The 20117-nt window shown below is 41.4% G+C and overlaps 2 protein-coding genes and 1 long non-coding RNA gene across 3 annotated transcripts; all 3 read left to right on the top strand.

The window, feature by feature from the left end:
- Positions 1 to 4778: 4778 nt before the first annotated feature.
- LOC134181330 (uncharacterized) lies at positions 4779 to 5826 on the top strand. Its single transcript, XM_062648588.1, has one exon. It carries the CDS (start codon positions 4842 to 4844, stop codon positions 5352 to 5354), a length of 513 nt encoding a protein of 170 aa, XP_062504572.1. The 5' UTR covers positions 4779 to 4841; the 3' UTR covers positions 5355 to 5826.
- A 4238-nt stretch (positions 5827 to 10064) lies between these two features.
- On the top strand, positions 10065 to 15496 carry LOC134180734 (uncharacterized). The gene is made up of 3 exons (XM_062647919.1): positions 10065 to 10204; positions 14786 to 15248; positions 15314 to 15496. Exons 1-3 carry the CDS (start codon positions 10065 to 10067, stop codon positions 15494 to 15496), a joined length of 786 nt encoding a protein of 261 aa, XP_062503903.1.
- A 939-nt stretch (positions 15497 to 16435) lies between these two features.
- LOC134180967 (uncharacterized) lies at positions 16436 to 18983 on the top strand. The gene is made up of 3 exons (XR_009970047.1): positions 16436 to 16501; positions 18631 to 18679; positions 18747 to 18983. It is a non-coding gene; the product is annotated as an uncharacterized LOC134180967 (long non-coding RNA).
- The last annotated feature ends 1134 nt before the right edge of the window (positions 18984 to 20117 follow it).

Here is a 20117-nt window from a genome sequence, read left to right as displayed (position 1 = left end):
GAATTTCCTTGTCTACTAGGACATCTAATAATACTCTGGCAAGTCATTCCCAAGCTTTGGCTCTGTTTGAGACAAGTTTCACTGCAAGATAGAGAGTTACAACACACAGGCTATTCCCAACAAAATAGCTTAGATCGCTTCATTTGTGTCCCTCCAGGTTACGTACTTGCATGAATGGTTTTGATTGTTGCACTCGGAAATATTCTGTTGCTTCGACTGTCAGTTTGTGGAATCCAGAGTTGACTACCTGACGTTTTGAGTCCTATTCAGAGGTGGCCATAGCTTCTTTGGATTAGTAGAATTTTATAACAGACAGCCGCCATTTTGGTTTACCATTGATTAACCTGTGACAGAGGTAGTCAGAGCAGCATGCACACAAGTGAGCAAACTGCAACACTATCCAATATTAGTTATACATCTTACGCAACGCGGAGGAGGCTGACCACATGAAATGTGCAATGAGTCAACGACACCAACCTCGCTACCCCAAATTCTGTGTCTAACCGATCGAGGGGCGAAGCCCAGCCAGTATTGACCAATCCCAATATTGAAGGAGCGATTGTCTTTTCTTCCCCCAGTTCGGTCATCCCTGCTATTCCAGACGCAATGGAGTTGCACTGGACGGCTACCATTGCCGAGCTCTTTTTTACAGAACTCTCGTTGTCATTAGTGGTCAATGACAGCTAACTTGGTGCAGAAATATACATAAAAGGCCTTTTTTTCGTCCATTCAGCTATATAGGAACACAGCAACAAGTGATATCGCGTAGACCTGCAGCAATAAGTAACTAACGTTGATCGGTGTGATCCATTACCGGACAATACCCACTGCCGGTACAATATTGGTATCGTGTCTGAAGCAGAGTCGATGAACTCGATGTGCAGTTCGTTTGCGGCAAGAACAAATCACTAACATTTTTACAGTAAATTTGTTGGGTAACATCTGTCGTCCAACCACAGAACTACGCGTAAGTCAATGCTGAGCTAGCATTCTCCCGCTGATGTTCTTTGTTACAGCTGCTGCATCATATTACAGCAAATATGTGATAAATTATTATTATTATTATTACAAGTTGCAATGTATCAAATAACTTTGTCCTTGCTTTTTGTTGCTCAATTATCTAGGGGTCTAGTAGTACTATCCAGTGAAACAATGGGCAAACTGGCTACTGCATGGCCACCCAAAGCCATCACTGCAACACTCACCCAAAGCCATCACTGTAACACTCACCCAATTGCAATTTTGCTTACGCACAGACTAATTTCAAAACTCAAGCCAACAAACATGGTGAAATGGCGTCTTGACTTCAATATTTACAAATACCTATATCATCAACACGTATGTTTACAGAATTGTTGTAAGTTTTACGTGTGTCATCGTAGTCTTCCACTCTGCAGCATTTCAAGTGATGCACCTGTTTGCAATAATTGCAGTGGTGAATAATTGGGTATCTCTGACTCCAAAGTCTCCGTTATAGTTTATGTTGTGTTCAACTAAAGTATTTTGTACATTTTAGCTGAAAGTGATGAATGAATAACCTTTATTGGTCAATCGGAGCATTACTAGGAATGAACTTGGTGCTACCGTGTCGACAGCAAACTTTTTTACTTTCAATATCAGTGAGCTGTCCAAAAATTAGTATTTTATTGCAATCTTCAATTTGTGCACGCAACATCCAAGGCAAACAGTAAATTCAATAGTAGAAAGAAAACATGCTAGAATGGTGACAGGTTTACAAAGCACTACGCCAGCTAGTCTAGCATATCAGTCAAAGAACGAAATTTCCTCATGACTGATTGACCGTCCTTCTTTTACTGCCAGCTTTGGCATTCGTGGGATTGCAATCTTGGTAGCCTTGCGACTATCTGAGATTGGCAGCACAGTGAGCAACTTCTCAAGCAACGGTAAGGCGTATAGCCATCTGTAGCAGTACAGTAGCAGAGCTCAATCGCATCATCACGCCCCTATGCTATTAGCCTCGGCCTCCCAGACCCGTGTATCGCCGATACAAAATCGTCCTCCACGGGTCTGGGATGGTACCGCCTCTTCTCAATATATTGCGGTTGGTCCTAGGACCAGCATTAGTGTTAAGTATCATAATTGCATACCTTTCAATTACGGCTGTAATACAAGAACAGCAACAGCGAAGACAGCTATGATGGCGTGAGGGTAACCTGCTGCTAGGAGGAATACAAACGACAAATTGTAGTGCGCTCTTCACGCAACACACGTACGTACGTCCTTAGCTAGACGTGGTTGTTTGTATTCTGCGCATGTCGGCGGCAGTAACGACACCTAATCGCTGAGCCGTTTGTTCTCTAGCTACTAAGCGCTATGCTTCGACGTCTAACTAGCTCCTTGTAACGCAGTGTACTCCACTGCAGGTTCGGGATAATCGATGTGTCAACGTGTAAGCTACACGACATATCCGTCTAGTAATTAGAACGTGGGATGCAGTGTACTCTGTACGCAGTAGAAGAACAAGAACAAGAAGTAACCCCTATTGTGCCGTCCTTTACGTGTACAATACCCTCTTATTACTAGGTAACCCACTAAAACGCCTCCGTTATGGTTATCCCAAACAAAAGAACATGACTTGCGCGCCCGCCTCCACAACAGAAACTTATCTTATAACATACGGATCACACGCTTTTTCCAGCTGAGTTCTTTACTTCTATCTATACATGGCTCTAGAAGTACGCCAGGCTTCTGCAACTCACGTTGTCCGATCCCCTGGATTTCATCGTTCCTGTTTACAATGGTCATTCATAAGATCAACAACCAGTCAGTGCTGGAAGTACCCATCTAATCAAATACGTTCTGTTCCCGTTTTACACAGGCTACAGTCCAATTATTCCGCATCTTCCGTAGATGACTTTGTTCTGCCTCAAGATATCCTCACACGTCTCAATGACCATCTTAGACGACATGGTGAGACACAAATTTTATCATCTGATTTGGGTATGCTGGTAAAATCAACATTTGGAGATGCCTTTAGAAGAAAAAAAACACAGGCTTAGAATGTCTGGTTCAGGCAAAAAGACAAGGCTCTATGCTTACTTTGGCCTTAAAGATATAGGTGATGCCACTCTTGAGCCACCAAGAAAAGTTCAGCACTCACAATCAGATGAGATGACTCATGAACAGCTACAACACCAAATCATTGAGTTAAAACAACAACTCAGAGCAGAAACCACAACTAAACTCAATAAAATTAAGGAACTAGAAGCACAATTGGCAACAGAGAAACAAGCTCGGAAGCAACTTGAAGAAAACCTAGCTTTAGCCCCATTCCAGTGGCACAAAGTGGGTGAAATCCTCAAGCATGAGATTGATGCACTGTGTCAAGGTGGAAGTGCTCTTACTGATGGTCCCAAGACACGTAAAATGCTGTCTGAGTTTAGCCTTTCTATGCTCGGTGGTCAGTTTTCAAAGCATTCACCCCATCTTCTTGGTATAATGTCAACTCTCAGCTCTCCTGGTGAAGACTCAGCACAGGCACATCCCATTCACAACATCCATAGTATCACAGCCATATCCATTCTAGCTAAAAGGAAAAACCATAAAATTAAAGGACTGCAATTACTAGTTAGTCTCATGCTTATTGCCAGAGCAGTACACAAAAAAGTGATAACCAGCCTTAACCACCTTGGCATATGTCTTAGCTATCAGCAATCTATGGAGTGGGTGAAAAGGCTAACCAAAGAAACAAAACAAAATTTCAAACTGAAAGAAGGGCACTGGATACTTGTTTTTGACAATGTCAACTGCCAGAAGAAAATTCGTCATGAGCGAATGCATCGACACACCGAATCCTGGAATTTCACAAGTAGACTTGCAGTCAGAATAAACAAGTTGCCACCGCCAGACATTGAGAAAAAAGGAGATGCACCACAAGGTTCAAGAGGAAACTTACACCCCGAATTACTGCTTCCAAATGATGAAGATGAGCAACTGTTCAGAGAAAATGCCCAACATGCAGTAATGAAAGTTTTAACTGCACACTTCAATTGCTTTCACCATCTAAAATCATTTGTTCCAGATAAGAGAAGTAACTACCAAACAGGAAAAAGTGAAATCCAACCACTGGCTCTTCTGGACATAGATGAAAGTTTAATTGATAATAATATTCACATACTGCTGCAGTTTGCTAAAGACATGGGTCTAACAGGAGACACACAGCAATGTGTAGTTGGAGATCAAGCTACGTGTGTCACCATTAGAGGAGCCAAAAGGCGCAGGATTAATGACATTTCGACACTAGAACAACTAGTCTGGGCAAAAGAAAACCCAGGTGAATTCCACTTTCTATGGGAATGTCTTCGAGTTATCTTCATTCTTTTCTGGTGTGATGAAACTGAAAGCGGATCACTATCATCACTAAAGGTGCTCTTGAATCATAAGAAAGTTGACAGAGATGCCAAGCAGTTCCAACAATCAGACGAATTATAACATCATGTCATGGAAGCATACCTATTTGCCTCTTTAACTTGCTTCCTTGGAATCCAGAACCCTGATCAACAACCACCATCAGCAGCAGAGAGTCACATCAGCTATCAGTGGCTGAAAGACAAAGCAAGCGACTTTGTTAAAAAAGTAGTGGCTGTCCCAAGAGATCATGATCAGGTAGAAGCAGATCATCTATTCAACCGTAATAGGTGCTACCTGCATGCATCCCTGCTATACCATGACCTCAGAAATGCAATCAGGTATGATGATGGCCCTAGCATTATTGCCCAATGGCGATGGTGGCTGGTGTACTTCCTTGCAACAAAAGAACGAACTACAGCCATGAAGCTGCCAATCTACTTGCCAACTTAAAAAGCAACTTTTCAGAGCAAATGGCCTACATAGTCACCCACAACAGGACAGTTAATGTGTCTGGACGTCCAGGAAAAGGCAAGCCCATAGACATGGCAATCGAACACCACAATTTAATTCTAAAAAATGCCCTTCGTTCCTCAAGTGCCAATGTCACAGAGGAGCATCTCTCAACCATTAGCCTAGCATCACAGCAACTGCATGAAGCAGCAATTTTGTACGACACAGAATTAAATATCTCAGTATATGATGGAACTCACACGGAGACTTCCTCCCAAAATGACATACTAAAAATGACTAAGTCGTTGTTAGAGAACAGAGTTACTACAAAGATACCAGGCCGGCACATTCAATCTTCTCAACCATTTGAACCACCATTCGACATTGGGTGGAATGTGGCAATTGGAAAGCGCTGGATCAAGAAGTTTCTGAAAAAAACCGAAACAATAGAAGACTTTGAATGTAATGACAGAGAATACCATAATGATATGGAGGACATTGAGATTACTAAAAGTGTGTGGCAAGATTTTTAAAATTATGCACATGATACCTGTACAAACTGATGGGCACCATTGCAACACCAAAGTGATATGCCAGTAAAATTTAACTTATGTCTACATTACCTCTTTTGTAACAATACTTATTAAATTTAGTAACAATAACAGCATTATATATCTCTTTGTAACTCTGTAGTGCTTCTGTTTATCCAAGAAGCTTAGTAGCTCAATGACATAAATATTGTTTTAACAACTGTCAGTTCTATTTAAATGAGCTCTACATAGTTTAGAGTCTTGTTGAGTAATGTAGCCGTATTACAGATATATGATCTTTCAACAGAGGAACAGACACAAGGAGCTAAAACCGAACGTATTTAGGAAGAATACAATAATTGTGTAGAACTAGCTGTTATCTCTGCTGACACATCTTATTGTGTATTGCAATATAATTACACATCCTGACATATTATATAGTATTACTAACATCACATAGAGGCTGTACAGTAGCAGGCCTTATACCACCAACTGACGCTACTCCATTTAACAATTCAAAATTTTTTTGTGCAGCAGTACCAGACAGACCCAGCAACAATAAGTCATTTACACTTCTTATATGTAAACTGTTCTTTACTATACCGTTAACCAACTGCAGTGGTATTACTGCAGATTGTCCTCTCATAAAATACTGACATTCTGCTAGGCCAGATCTTAGCATCAACAACTCCTTCCTTAAGGTTGCCTTCTGTTGTGCCGTTACTCTAGATCTCCTAGCAGCTTGTTTGGGAGGTTGCCTTGATGATGTGTGCACGCCGCTTGCGATTGTAACATAGACTGTTGGCACAGTACCATTAGCACACACAGAGCAACATTCATCTGGGTTAGCATCAAGGTCTTCTGACGATTCGAGTACTGATCTCACTAAGAGATCTCGAAGGCAAACTTCTTCTGAACATGCTGTCTGCATAAAGTGGTCAACGTCTTTCAACTCTCCTGGCGAGTACAGCAGCACACACTTGCAAATAAAGTCATTATTTCTACCACCACTCCCTGACAGCTGACGATATGTAAGTCCATCTGGTGGACAACCATACAATATAACTGACGCTATGTCTGATACATCCACCCCTAAGCCAAAAGCAGTAGTGGCAATCATGACTCACATATGTGACTGCTTGAACCGCTCCTGATGCACAGCTTTTCCAGTCTCGCTCATTGAAGCATGGTATATTCCAAACCAATCTCTCTTGGATGACACAACATTCTTCCACAAATGCTTATATACATTGTAACAAGAATCTTTTGTACAACAAAAAATCACAGTCTTAGGAACTTGTTCAGAACAAGTAGCAGATTTCAGATTTGAAACAAGGGGTGATAAATCAATAGACAAGCCCTGCTTCCTCTTTACAGCATAAAAAACCTTAGAGCGATCTAGAGGTAAATACACAGATACATATGGTCTACGAAGACCAATGTCACGTGAGACAAGAAATTCAAGAGAAGGAGGTAATGTTGCAGAAAGTGCCATCATAGGGACAAAAGGAAACAGTGCACGAAAAAAATGATGTCAAGATAGGATGGTCTGAAGTCTCTTCCCCACAGTCTCACACAGTGAGCTTCATCGAATGCAACAAATGAAACTAAATGAAACAAGTCATTAGCTAAACTCGATCGTCAGAAAGCTGAAGAGATTGCCTCTGGTGAAGTGAAGACTATCGGAAATAACATATCTGTTATTAGTTGGTATCCTAACTGAAAATTGCCACAGTCTCACCCAGCTTATAGTCTAATGATTTCAGTTTAGTGAGTAGTTGTTCATCTCGTTCTGAATCTATTCTGACTACAGGAACATGTCTCCCTCTCCAAATTTGAACCTTACAAACATGCCATCAAAACTAGCCTTTTTCGAATTTGATCATTAGTTACAACAACTGATGTACCTGCTCATTCATAAGAGAAATGAGAGGACTAACAACGATGGTGAGGCCTGGCAAGCAAAGACAAGGCAAAACGTACGCCAGCGACTTTCCTCCAGAAGTTGGCATCTTCACAACAACATCTCTTCCTCTCAACACTGCACTTGTAGCCTCAAGCTGTCCTTTCCTAAAATCCTGAAATTTCAGCTGATGTTGCAGTGCAAAGCGTAGACGACTCTCTACATCCAATGTACATTCCCGCGTAGACATGGTGAACTGGATGCCAACTGCGCGCGCGTCACAGATAATTGCTTGATGTATTTATCACATAATTTGTTATGATCGATAAAGGGGACTCCTACTAATACTGCCTACATGTACCAGTTGTGCAAGTTCATCCTAAGGTTCTGGAAGTAGTTTAGGCAGTGACAAGGCAGAAATTACTAGCCATATAGGAAACATTTCTACGCTCTAGCTATAGTCTAGACTGACCTTCCGAATTCGTGGCTGTTTCGTTGGGTTTTTGCCGAAGACAGATGCTAAACAGTGCTTCAAGTAACTCCTCAACAACGAATTCAACGCCGTACGTGTCAAACCAGCTCTATGCTCACAACGAATTCATGATTACGTCTGCACAAGCCGATCGCGTCTGCGACTCCACTAGTAAAAAGGTGTTTCATAGCATCCTATACGCGTTAGCTAAAGACACAACATGCAGAGCTAACACACAAACGATAAAACAGTGAACACAAGTACCTTGCGCAGCGCGATGCGGCATGTCTTCGCTGTTCTTGTATTACAGCCGTAATTGAAAGGTATGCAATTATGATACTTAACAATAATGCTGGTCCTAGGACCAACCGCAAGATATTGAGAAGAGGCGGTACCATCCCAGACCCGTGGAGGACGATATTGTATCGGCGCTACACGGGTCTAGGAGGCCGAGGCTACTATGCTATGGGCAACCACATGACCAAGAGGCTGCGCTTGAGAAAGCCTTTTACACCGTGAAAGCAATGTTCAATTGTAATTAAATGACTGTTGTATGGCGGAAGTCGGATAAAATGCTTTTCGTCATCTGTCTCGATAGCCACTCGTCGCTCTACACCTCGATGACATGATGAGTTATCAAACACAATGCATGTTTTGTCATTCTGTTAGCCGTTCTTGTGTTTAATCCTAACGACTGCCCAAAATTGCAGGGAAGCAGCGATAAAAACGACTCGTCCAAGTTCTTTTGCGTCTCTCCTTCTGCAATTGTCCCACACTACGACATCTTGCAAACAATCCAGGGCAAATTGCGCACATTGTTATAATGTATGATGTTCTCTCATCATGACTCTTCTTGTTAGAAGTTCTCGCGCCGATCTTCAACAGGTTCTTGCGTTATGAAAGTCGTGTAATCGCTTTCGTCAAGCTCGTTTTCTTCTTTAGTTTACGCTGTGTTTCGTCTTTCTGCAATTAGCTGTTATCTTCGTTAGTGTCAGCAGACAACCTTTTAGTGTCCTCGCAATTACTACTGACGTGGAGATCTCGATGTCTGCTTCGTTCTGTAGGAACGGTTTCATTTCAGTCAGGGATATAGAGGGCACGGCACGTCTTCCTCACCAAAAATTATGGATTGACTGAATTTGCTAGATACAACTGGCATTCCATACAGGAACGTACAAAATCTTTCACGTCCTGTCCGGGACCCTTCCAGTAATATTGAGACCGCACCCGATGATATGTCTTCTTGCATCCAAGATGTCCAGACATGGGTAGATCGTGTGCCGCTTTCATGACTGCTGAGCGACTAGCGGAAGGGAGAATAGAAACGTAATGTCTCCGACCGTTGAGTATCGATTTTTGCATTAGCAATCCAGTGTTTTTATCAACTGAAATTGTGCCTGTGTCTCTTAAAGTTTCTCTAAGTTCGTGGCGTATGTCTTGTTGTGCACGCTGTTCTCGAGACTTCAAGTAACCTATGAACTCACTGAGGAGAGGGTCGGACTCCTGTTGCTCACGTAGCTGATTTATACCAGGTAATTCAATTAGGTTCTCAGTGACAGCTAAGAGTGGGACCGTAGAAGAATCCGACGCAACAGTAGGCAGTCGTGACAACGCGCCAGCATTTCCATTAGATTTTCCTGGTTTGTGAGTTATAACAAAATCAAATCCTTGTAAACGTAAGACCCAGCGTGCGAGGCGACCCGTCTGGTGCTTCCCTGACATCAACCATCGCAAGTTGGCGTGGTCGGTTTCCACTGTAAAGCGCTGACCAGACAAATACTTTCGAAAATTTTTCGCATCCCCAGGCGATGGCAAGCAGCTCCTTTTCAATCGTGTCGACCTTTTTTTCGCGTCAGTCAGGTGGCGACTAGCATAACACACTACTTTTTCGGTACATGCGTCGTCAGAAACTTGATCCAGAATTGTCGCTATTGCATAATCCGAAGCATCTGTTTGTAACTTGAATGGCTTTTCCCAATCAGGGTGAACCAGAAAGGGGGCGACGTCAAACATGCTTTTAAATGTTCGAACACTTGTTGATGTCTTTCGTTCCACTGAAATGGCGTGTCATCACGAAGTAGCTGAGTGAGAGGAGAAGTGACTAAGCATACGAGCGAACAAATCGGCGGTAATACGCTGTCAAACCAAGAAATGACGTAAGTTAGGACTTGGTCTTTGGAACAGCCAGGTCACAAACAGCACGAATATTTTCAGGATCGGGTAGGAGACCGTCTGGAGTCACGATATATCCCAGATACCAAAGCTGTTGAGCGAAATTGCATTTCTCTGTCTTTAATTTAAGATTGTATTTTTGAAATCGTTGGAAGACAGATTCGAGATGCGTCAAGTGTGTCGCAATATCAGGAGAGAAGATCAGGACGTCATCGAGATAAACAATGCAAGTCTGCCATTTAAGACCAGCAAGCACGGTATCCATCGCTCTTTGAAACGTACTAGGGGCGTTACACAACCCGAAAGGCATTACGGTGAATTCAAATAGACGAACCGTAGTGATGAATGCGGTCTTTTCAATGTCTTCTGGCGCTACAGGAAGCTGCCAATAGCCTGACTGAAGATCGAGGCACGTAAAATATTGATTGCCTGCGAGCGCAGATCTAGACTATCGTCTACACGTGGGATAGGATATGTCTTTCTTTGTCAATTCGTTGACTTTACGGTAATCAACGCAGAACCTCTGTGAGCCGTCTTTTTTGTCAACGACAATTACGGAACTGGCCCACTGACATCTAGAGTCTCTGACAATTCCTTGCTTCAGCATAGTTTCTATCTGACGTTGTACGTTCTCTCTGTCCGATGGAGACAATCAATATGGCATCTGGTTGACAGGTGCATAGTTATTAGTATCAATTTTGTGGTGAGCAATAGTTGTTCGTCCAATCGTACAGACTGAAGTGCTTGGCCAGCGTCGCTATGTCTTTATCTCCGTGTGTGCTAATCAGTTCGTGGTCTTCTGGAAAGTCATTGCCTGCAAACACACTGAATGCACTGATAATTCCTGAATGAGGAAGGCGCTCGTCCAAATGCTGCACTACGTTTGTTAGATAGGGTTGCTCAATTTGTAGGCGAAAAGAATTCAGCTGTGCATCTGTAGGCTGCTGTACTCCATATTCTGCGAGGCGCGGCAATTCTTCTTACAAACGTTGCAAAAATGTCGCTCTTTGGCTTCGAAGCGAGGATATGGCTGCATTTGTGCCTTCTACTTGGGTCTTAGTACAAGTGATGCAATAAAGTTGAATTTCTGGCAGACCGTCAATAGCCGCATTGCTTGAGCATCATTTCGTTCTGTTGCTTCGTAGTTCAAACTTGTTAGTACAGATGGAAAGCACGGCGCAAAGAGCTGACTGCAAGTGAATGGCTTAACCATAGAACATCTTTAGCTTGCTTGGGCTTATGCAAGGAACTTTAAGAACATCTTGGATGTTTTTCAGACTAGCGGTACGTACGGGTGAGTTTTCGTAAAATTGGAACAAGAGTGCTAATGTAAACTTGAAAAGTTTGAGTTAGCGTATTTCATTAGCTGCTTGAGCAGAAGCCAAAAGCCAAACAATGAGCAACACAGTTGTTGCTGATTAAGTGAGGAATGGTCTCTTGAAATCTTTGTGCAACACCAGATCTTTACTTATCATGACAGATGCTCCGTCATTTCCCAGACCCACTACCTTTGCTGCAGATGAAGGTCCTCTTTTTAAAAATCTATCTATCAGTGCTTGATCTCTGCTCGTCCATCTTGAAGATTCAGAATTCCAATAAACAATGTCTGAACTTCAGTATGTGGCACTGACACACTTTGTCTCACATATTTTGCATAAACAATTAACTCTTTGCAAACAGCAACATCAATAGTTTCATCAATCATCAATGAAAAAGTGGGTGATGACTTCAGATATTTGTAGATGCCATCTTTAATGACACCAGCCAATGCATGTAAAGACTCTAGAACGTGTAAGAAGCATTGAAACCCTTCCTAGCATCATCAAGGTAGTTTACACCAAGCATTTTTGCCAATTCTAGCAGTGACATAAACTTCGTGGTATGAGCAATCTCCCCTCTACAGAAACAACTTCACTAATAATCTGAGTAGAAACTCTATCCGTTTTTGCTGCAGTACAAGCTGTGTTTCACTGCAGACAGCTTGGCAATGTGTTTCCGATTCTTGATGGCGTCGATGGGTGTCACGTGTTATGGTTGTGCAAGGAAAGTCTATCCATGAGGCCTTTTCAGTACGTACCTTTAGTGTTCTATGGCTGTGTTTTCAGCACAATTGACAAAACATACCTGTAACCTTTCCTCACCTTTGTATGTTGTTTCAACCCATAGAAAGTCTTTTCGTCACTCTTCATCAAATTCTTTGTTCAGATGCTTGCTGTCACGTTTTGCCTTTGATGATATGGGTTGTGACCTTTTGAATTTCAAAAGGAGTGGTTTTCAGCCAGTTGTTTGTGAGAGTTGACTGCTGTCGTTTTTCAGTTGGTCTAGTCATACTTGGTACCATACTCTGTTGCCTAATTGTAGTGGGCAGGAGCGGAACAAAATGATTAGACAGACAAAGCCCTCTAGACTACCAGATAGAGACAACGTTGAACACATAATGTAAACCTTCGCTAGGACAGGTCTAGGTTTAGGGGTACTAGCTGCTGCAACAACAGCGTCTCATAATGGGTGAAGGTTTGTGTTCAAGAAACATCGAAGACGTTTGTTCACTTTTGGGTAAACCGAGACAATGCTAGTGCCAAGAATTGTTGACAAGGCACACATATGATGAAGAGATGCATAGGTTTCGTACGTTCTATTTGAAATTGCTTCTTTGTGCAGAGCGAAAGTCGTGCTTTTTCCAAACTAGAAGAGTCTTTATCTTCATGTGCAGACTGAAACGTACGTGAACTACTGTCGCCCAGTACGGAATCCAGCAACGTACTACGTTGGAATGTGTCATCGGCAACGCAACAGGCTTGAGCGTGAGACACAAGGAAAGAAGCAAAAGCTGCTCGATTGTCGAGAAGCTCTTGTGCAGCCTTCTGTCGCAGCTCTCCATTGGCGCTTTCGTTGCCAGTAAAAAGCACAGAAGCAGCACGAACAGACAATTTCCGTCTGGTTGCACTTTACAGGCCGTAGTCGTTGAGGAGAGTTAGATGGAAACAACTTTAGGGCAAGGCTGTCTGATGCATAGCTGGCATATTGAAGATCAGCTGGTTGTCCGAAACAGCCTCGTAGAGCTTGAATCTTCTTCTGGCATGATGTTTGCGTAATATTTCATCACTAGTTAACTGTGCAATGAGTCACCACCATTTAGCACCTGCATTCATGCGACCACTGGGGTGGCACTACCATTTACTACTACTACTATAGTATTTTGCTTTTAATGATCCGATTCCGGCGTTCAATTATCCGAATACGGCATTCATTTATCCGATTCAGGCGTTCGTTTATCCGTTGCGTCTATGTATGCGTGAACAGCTTAAATAGTTTACATAGTCTGCGGTTGAGCAGCTGCTGCACCGTCAGAAAATGTTAAAAAGAATTCAGGCAACAAGCGGGCGCTGTCGCTTGGGTGGCTCCATCGGCAAGATGTCAGTTGCTGTCTAGCTTTTGATAGAGTCTGACCTTCCGTAGCACGACAGGGCAATGCATGTTGGCTGAGACTACGTTTGATATACGCTTTCACGATCTGAAAGCAAATTGATATTCGATTGGATTCAGACAATAGCTGTATGGCAGAAGTCTGATAAGATGCTTTTCGTCAGCTGTATCTACAACCACTCGCTGCTCCACACTTCGATGACAAGGTGCGTTATGAAAGAAATGTGCGCGGTTTATTATTAGGCTATTAGGTGTCTTAGTAAATGACTGAACAAACTAAACCGTCTGAACAAACTAAACCGACTGACCCTCGGATAATTGAACGCCGGATTCGGATAAGTAAACGCAAAATACTATACTACCCTGTTCAGTTTCGTTCGCATTCTCTTTAAACTACCAAATTTAAAATGCGCACTTTCTGCTATTCTAAAGTGCAAGTCTTCATGTTAATTTAATTTGAAAGAGTAAAGTTTTTATGTTTAGGCGAGCGACGTAAAATACAAACGTTGTTATGGATATTATCTTAGCCTAAGATGACAAATACCTTTGAGATCTTGAAAGTTTAAACAGCAAATTAGGCGTGGTTGCTAGACATCAGCTTCATAAGCAGTGTGAGTGCAGTAATGGTATGTAGACTTCGCCTTATACCCCATACACACAAGCACAGTTCCAAACTGGGCCGAGCCGAGCCGAGCCAGCCCCGTCTAGTAAAGCGAGCCAGCTCTTATTCACACGTGGTGTAGAGAAAAGCGAGCCAGCCAAAATGGCAGGCGTGTTCCTTGGTGCGCACGCTAGCTAAGCTGTTTGTCGAGACTCTCGCGCTACTATGAATATGGAGCAAGTTGCACGTGCTTACTTTTCGCTGACGATAGAGCAGTCTAATGTGTATTTGTCGAGGAGAAGAACCATGCGTAGGCGACGTGTTCGTTATCCTCCTAACAGGCATTCACGGTTTATTCGACGGCTTCTGCAGCAAAGGAGAGAAGCCTTGTTTGCCCTGATAACTATTTTCATCAACTGGCCTTCTCCAGAAAGACAAATATGGAGCTCTCCTCGGTAACGACCCAGTTTTCATTAATATTTACTTGAATTTAATTACTAGTATTAATTAAATTTAAAAATGGCTCTGTCAAGGTCAAATAACTGGTGGGAATACGTAGTGCAAATTGCAAATGACATTTACTCCAATGGACTAGAAAGCAAATTTCAGAATGAGCAGAGAAACATTCACCTATGTGAGCAATTGAGACAGAACATTGAACCACAAACAACAAATATGAGAACCTCTGTCTGCCTTGAAGAGCGAGTAGCTGTTACGCTTTGGTGTCTTGCCACAACAGCAGAATACAGAACAATAGCTCACTTGTTTGGCATTGGCATATCAACTGTTTGTTCTATCGTCCAAACTACTTGTCAATCAATTGTTAATTGCCTCATGTCAACTTATATTCAATTTCCTAGAGGAGAAATGCTTGCAAGTGTCATTGAAGGATTTTCTGATTCATTCAATTTTCCTCAGTGTGCGGGAGCCATTGATGGTACTCATATACCAGTTACACCGCCTGCACTCAACCACACTGATTATTACAACAGGAAGGGTTGGTATTCTGTCATTCTCCAAGCTGTTGTTGACCACAGGTACGTGTTTCGAGATATCAATGTTGGCTGGCCTGGAAGCGTTCATGATGCAAGAGGTTTGGCTAATTCTTCTCTATTCAAAGAAGCAGAAAACGGGGTAATATTACGATGGCGGGAAAGAGTAATTGAAGGATGCACCATACCGCTATTCGTCATTGGTGATTCTGCATATCCACTGTTAAAGTGGCTGCTTAAGCCGTTTCCTCAAAATGAAAACCTGATTGAACGAAGGAAAAATTTCTATTATCGACTCTCAAGAGCCAGGATAGTTGTTGAAAATGCTTCGGTTGGTTGAAGGCTCGCTGGAGGCGACTAATGAAAAAGAATGACATGTACATTGGCAATGTTCAGCATGTTATTGCTGCTTGTTGTGTTCTCCACAATATGTGTGAAATACACATGGAGTCGTTTGATGATGATTGGATGGAAGGGAGTAGTACAGAACTTCGGCAACCAGAAGTACCCCGAACTGCCAGTGACAATGACAGACCATCAGATATTCGTGATGCCTTGTTTAGGCACTTTGCAACCTAGTAAATTAATTAATTAGTTTCAATGACATACCAGTGGTTTTGTGTTTCAATTATAACATCACTTATTGCTTCAAGAACATACCACTGTATCTCTACAGTTATAAGTCTAACTCTAACAACAAATAGATGTAACTCTAAAATAAATAGATGCAACTCCAACAAATAGATGCAACTGTAACAACAGTATATTATTGATGTTGAGACTGGAAATCGGAATATAACCATGGTGGGCCATATTGAGCTGGCTGTTGGTTCCCAAATCAACTGCATCATCTGCAGTTGAAATTCCCTTTCTTCCTTTCTTCTTTTATCTTCATACTCTCTTTCCTCTCTTTTTCTCCTTTCTTCATACTCTCTTTCCTCTCTCTGTCGTGAATCTTAGTACTTCATCCTCTTGTTATCTAGTTCCACCAATAGTGCTGTATCTGCTTCCTTCATCTCACTCAACCCCTTCATCATAGTCTCCATCATGTCTTTCATTCTTCCCTCATGGCCTCTATTCCTGCATTGCTGTTGTCTTTTCACTCCTTTCCCCTTTTTACTACTAGCAGACGTGATTTGGCAAGTGTCAGCACTGGAACCTTCTGAACACACGGCTGCTGTGGCGGAACTGGAACTTTCCTCCAGACTGAGTGAGCTTGTGCGTGAGAAACTGCTCATCACCAGAAATACAAGAAGAGCCTTCTCGTTTCGGTAAGTTGATCCATCCGTAGATTGTCATTCGCATGCATGCCTTGATGTGGTTCTCATTTACTAGAAAGTGAACGTCGTCACTCGTGCTATCAACTCGGGTTCAGACTCTACTATTAGTTCTATCTCGTCTTACGGAAACCCGAGCTGGAAGTAAGTATCCAGACGTCTCCACCCCCAATGAAAGTCCGTCTGGGTTTAGAATCCGTAAACGTCAACTATGCCAACACCTCGAAGAGATTAGCGAAGTAAACAGAAAAGACTGTCAACGGAGAGGAAGCGAACAGCGACGGAAATGCAGATCTTATCTATGACAGTACGAAGAAAATTTTGATTATTTAATTAAGTTGGGGCATTTTACAATATCTATATATATAAATATATATATATATATATATATATATATATATATATATATCTATTCTAGGTCTGACACATAAGAGCTGTAACGTTATTCTCTGCAAGGACTTGAACACTCCTCTGCCCAAATACATCATAGTAGAGCGTCACCTGAAGCCAAAAAAAAGTCCGAAGACAAAAACTGGATTATTGTAAATATAGCTAAAGAGCATACTTAGATCCGGTAAAGTGCTTAGCTAGAGCTAGTCTAGAGAAACTTTGTTTACACTAGAAATAAATCATTGTTTTTTCAAATCGTTTACTGTGCAGCTAACGCAGCAGTAATATGATAATGTCCTGAATATATTAATTAATACATTTCTTAATTGCAGTTTATACGCCTTACATTTTATCTATAGATGAGCATTTGACAAAAGTAACTCACAGCGTGGTACATACCACAATAGGAAAGAGGCGGTTTCCGTAAATCCCACCATTTTCGGTTTGGAAACGGTTTCTTGTGGGAATCTAAAATCCCGAGTGTGTAGAATGGGTTAAGAATCCCACACTCTGACTACATCAATTTATTGCTACTATTTTGGAATAAGACTCCGTTTATTATAGAAAAACTATATACATCTGTTTATAATTAGTGTATTCCAAGACAGTATCATGATTATCCCAAACTGATAGAAGTAGTCCAAAACAAACAGAAGACATGCAAATGCACAGTTCAAATATTGATTGTTGCTTTGCGCGAGTGTAACGAATCATAGAAAGACAGATTAGCGTAGCTTTTTTGTGAATCGTTAATGATTCTTGTTTGTTTGTAGAAGTTAAACATTATTTTGGTTCAGGATTGAGTAATTTATTTTGAGATATGTACAAACAGAATTTGATTTAATTATTAAAATCAAAGACAAGTCAAAATCTGTGTGTGTGTAGGAATTTGCACTGCAAGATTATGAACGAAAGTTGTATTCTAACGCACCACTGCCTTGAACAAGGCTTGTGGCCTATGAATGTAAAGATTGGATTGAATTGTTGCAAACTGTTTTCTCTTTCATTTGCTTGCTATATACGTAGCTGACATAATGTCAGCAAATAGGTTTTGGTCAAACGGAAAACCCGAAGACGCTGACTCTTTAAACATGGCATTGGATTCGTCAGTAGAAACCTCGGTCTTTTGGATTTGATAGTCTGTTTGATAGTCTTATCGCTATCAATAGCAGATTTGTCCAATGTATTGTGACTTATTAGTAATTTTTGTTTTTATAGATGCTGACGAATAGAACAAATTATTAGCAAAGACTTTATTAATTGCAAAGATAAGTTGTAGGTTTGCTCTGTTCAGATATTAAAGTAAGAATCAACCAACCATTTTCATTGCTTCTATAGGTTGCATGTTGTTACTCACCCATGCCCTCGCAACTCAGAATCTAGGCTTGAACTTTAAGTTAGGGAAGAGAAGGTAACGGCGTATGAAAGCACAAACAATCATGTTGCTAACTTTCTCTAAAAATTATAAGACTATCCAGTGCTTCTTACAACCAACCACATGTTGGCTTGATGGCATAATGTCTATTAGATGACAGAACTAAATCTCTCACACGTGCTGAGGCAGATTAGGATACCGGTAGCTATCAAAACAAGGTGACTACATGAATCATGCTCATGTTTAGACTTTAAAGGTTACAAGAGTCTTGCGGCAAACAATGATGTTTATTACTATTGTGGAAAAAGATAAATTGCCAATCAAACGTGCTCTTGGTGACTTACCTAAGTTGTAGTTGTGTTTACTCTTCTACTCTAGTAACTTGGATATTCAGCGAAGTCTATCTTTACGTAAATCTGTCTGCCTTGATTTTCTGTTACAATTGCATTCTAGTTACTGCCATCCACAATTCGATCCTTCTGTATCTTATACTTCTTTGATATTAAGATTCGCATGCATTAACTAGCTATAGCTTTCTCTAGTTTCAAATTACAAAACACTTTTGATGTTGACTTGACTTGCATACGTTGTCTACTTACTGTCCTTGAAACGTACTCTTTTAACTCTGCGCCAAATATGGAATTCGATTGAGCTTTCTTGTGCATTTTCAGAAATGTTTCCATAATGAAACGACATCTAGCTTCTGTGACAACATTAATGGTCCAATCATCCAGCATTTGATGATCTTGGTCAAACACTGAATATGATTGTTGCTGTTCTATTACAGAAATTGTTGATGAAGTGAACTTGTTTGTAGCAAGACGAACAGCAAATTCTTTCAACTACCAGAAGTCTCACCAGCCACAGCAATCAAAAAGACCCTACTCAATTTGCAGTCAGCCGCCTGCTCTATTTCTGCAGAAGTAGATTTTGATTGAGAAGCAATAGTTGTTCCAACACCTGAAACTAAAGGCATCGATGGCAATTAGTACACAAATCTCTAATCAATGAAATTGTATCATCTATACCATAGCTATATTATACCATACCAAAATAACCCACAGCGTGATACATACCACAATGGGAAAGAGAGGGTTTCTTGTGGGAATCGAAAATACCGAGTGTGCAGAATAGGTTAGAATCCCATAATGAGTTTTTCGCTATTTCCCATCAATATTCCACTACTTTGCCTATTCTTTCTTGTATCGGCTTTCGGACGTATTTCTCCGTGTTACCTAGGGTTACTAACTAATGATCATAATGATATACTAACGACTCGACAATCGAGGAGTTAACCGTATCCTTGATCAAAGCCAAGAAATACAGTTACTATTCAGAGTCGGCTTTTATTAAGGCCTGCTTTATTCGTGGCTTTACGTTATATATATATATATATATATATATATATATATATATATATATATATATATATATATACAGACTTGGACAAAATTATAGGGACACCCCGCTGTGGGTATGTAGTAACACAATAATTAGGTCACAATTTACCAACTATTAATATTGTTAATTTTAAGAACTTAATAGTTACGGCGTTGATTGTTAGGTTTCTTGAGAATATTGTAGACACTAAATTGTTTTCTTTACGTTTCGCATTGCGGATAACGAGACCTAAGTGTGTATGACGTCATGATTGTGTAAGCGTCGTAAGTTAGACTCTCTCTCTGATTTTGCTTAGTGGCTTTTAAAAAGCCGGTTTTAATACCGCGAAGGAAAATTGAAGCCCTTCACCAGTTCCTCAGTACCGAGTGTTCCCGCCTCTCGCCTTCCTGATTGCGTCCAGACGTCGCGGAACACTTTCTGCCAAGTTCCGGACACGCGCGGCTGGAATCTGCTGCCACGCATCTTGTAAAGCATTCCAGAGCTCAGCTGCAGTTCTCGGTTCGCGACGGTTGGCAGCAGTTTTGAGTTCATGCCACAAGTTCTCGATTGGATTCGCATCAGGCGAGTTTGGCGGCCAGTCCAACAGTGTGACGTCATGCTGGTGTAGCCATTGTCTTGTTGACCGAGACGTGTGGATTGGCGCGTTGTCCTGCTGGAAGACAAAGTAGTCTCCTATCAGTGCTGCTGCGTCTGTAAGCATGTGCTCCTCCAGAACCTGTTGGTACGCCGTGCTGTCCAAACGACCTTCCAGTTTCAC

This window comes from Corticium candelabrum, chromosome 6, assembly GCF_963422355.1.
Source record: "Corticium candelabrum chromosome 6, ooCorCand1.1, whole genome shotgun sequence".
In the NCBI taxonomy this organism is placed as follows: domain Eukaryota; kingdom Metazoa; phylum Porifera; class Homoscleromorpha; order Homosclerophorida; family Plakinidae; genus Corticium; species Corticium candelabrum.
The sequence above is the reverse complement of the archived record's forward strand: the minus strand, read 5'-3'. Positions and strand labels throughout refer to the sequence as shown.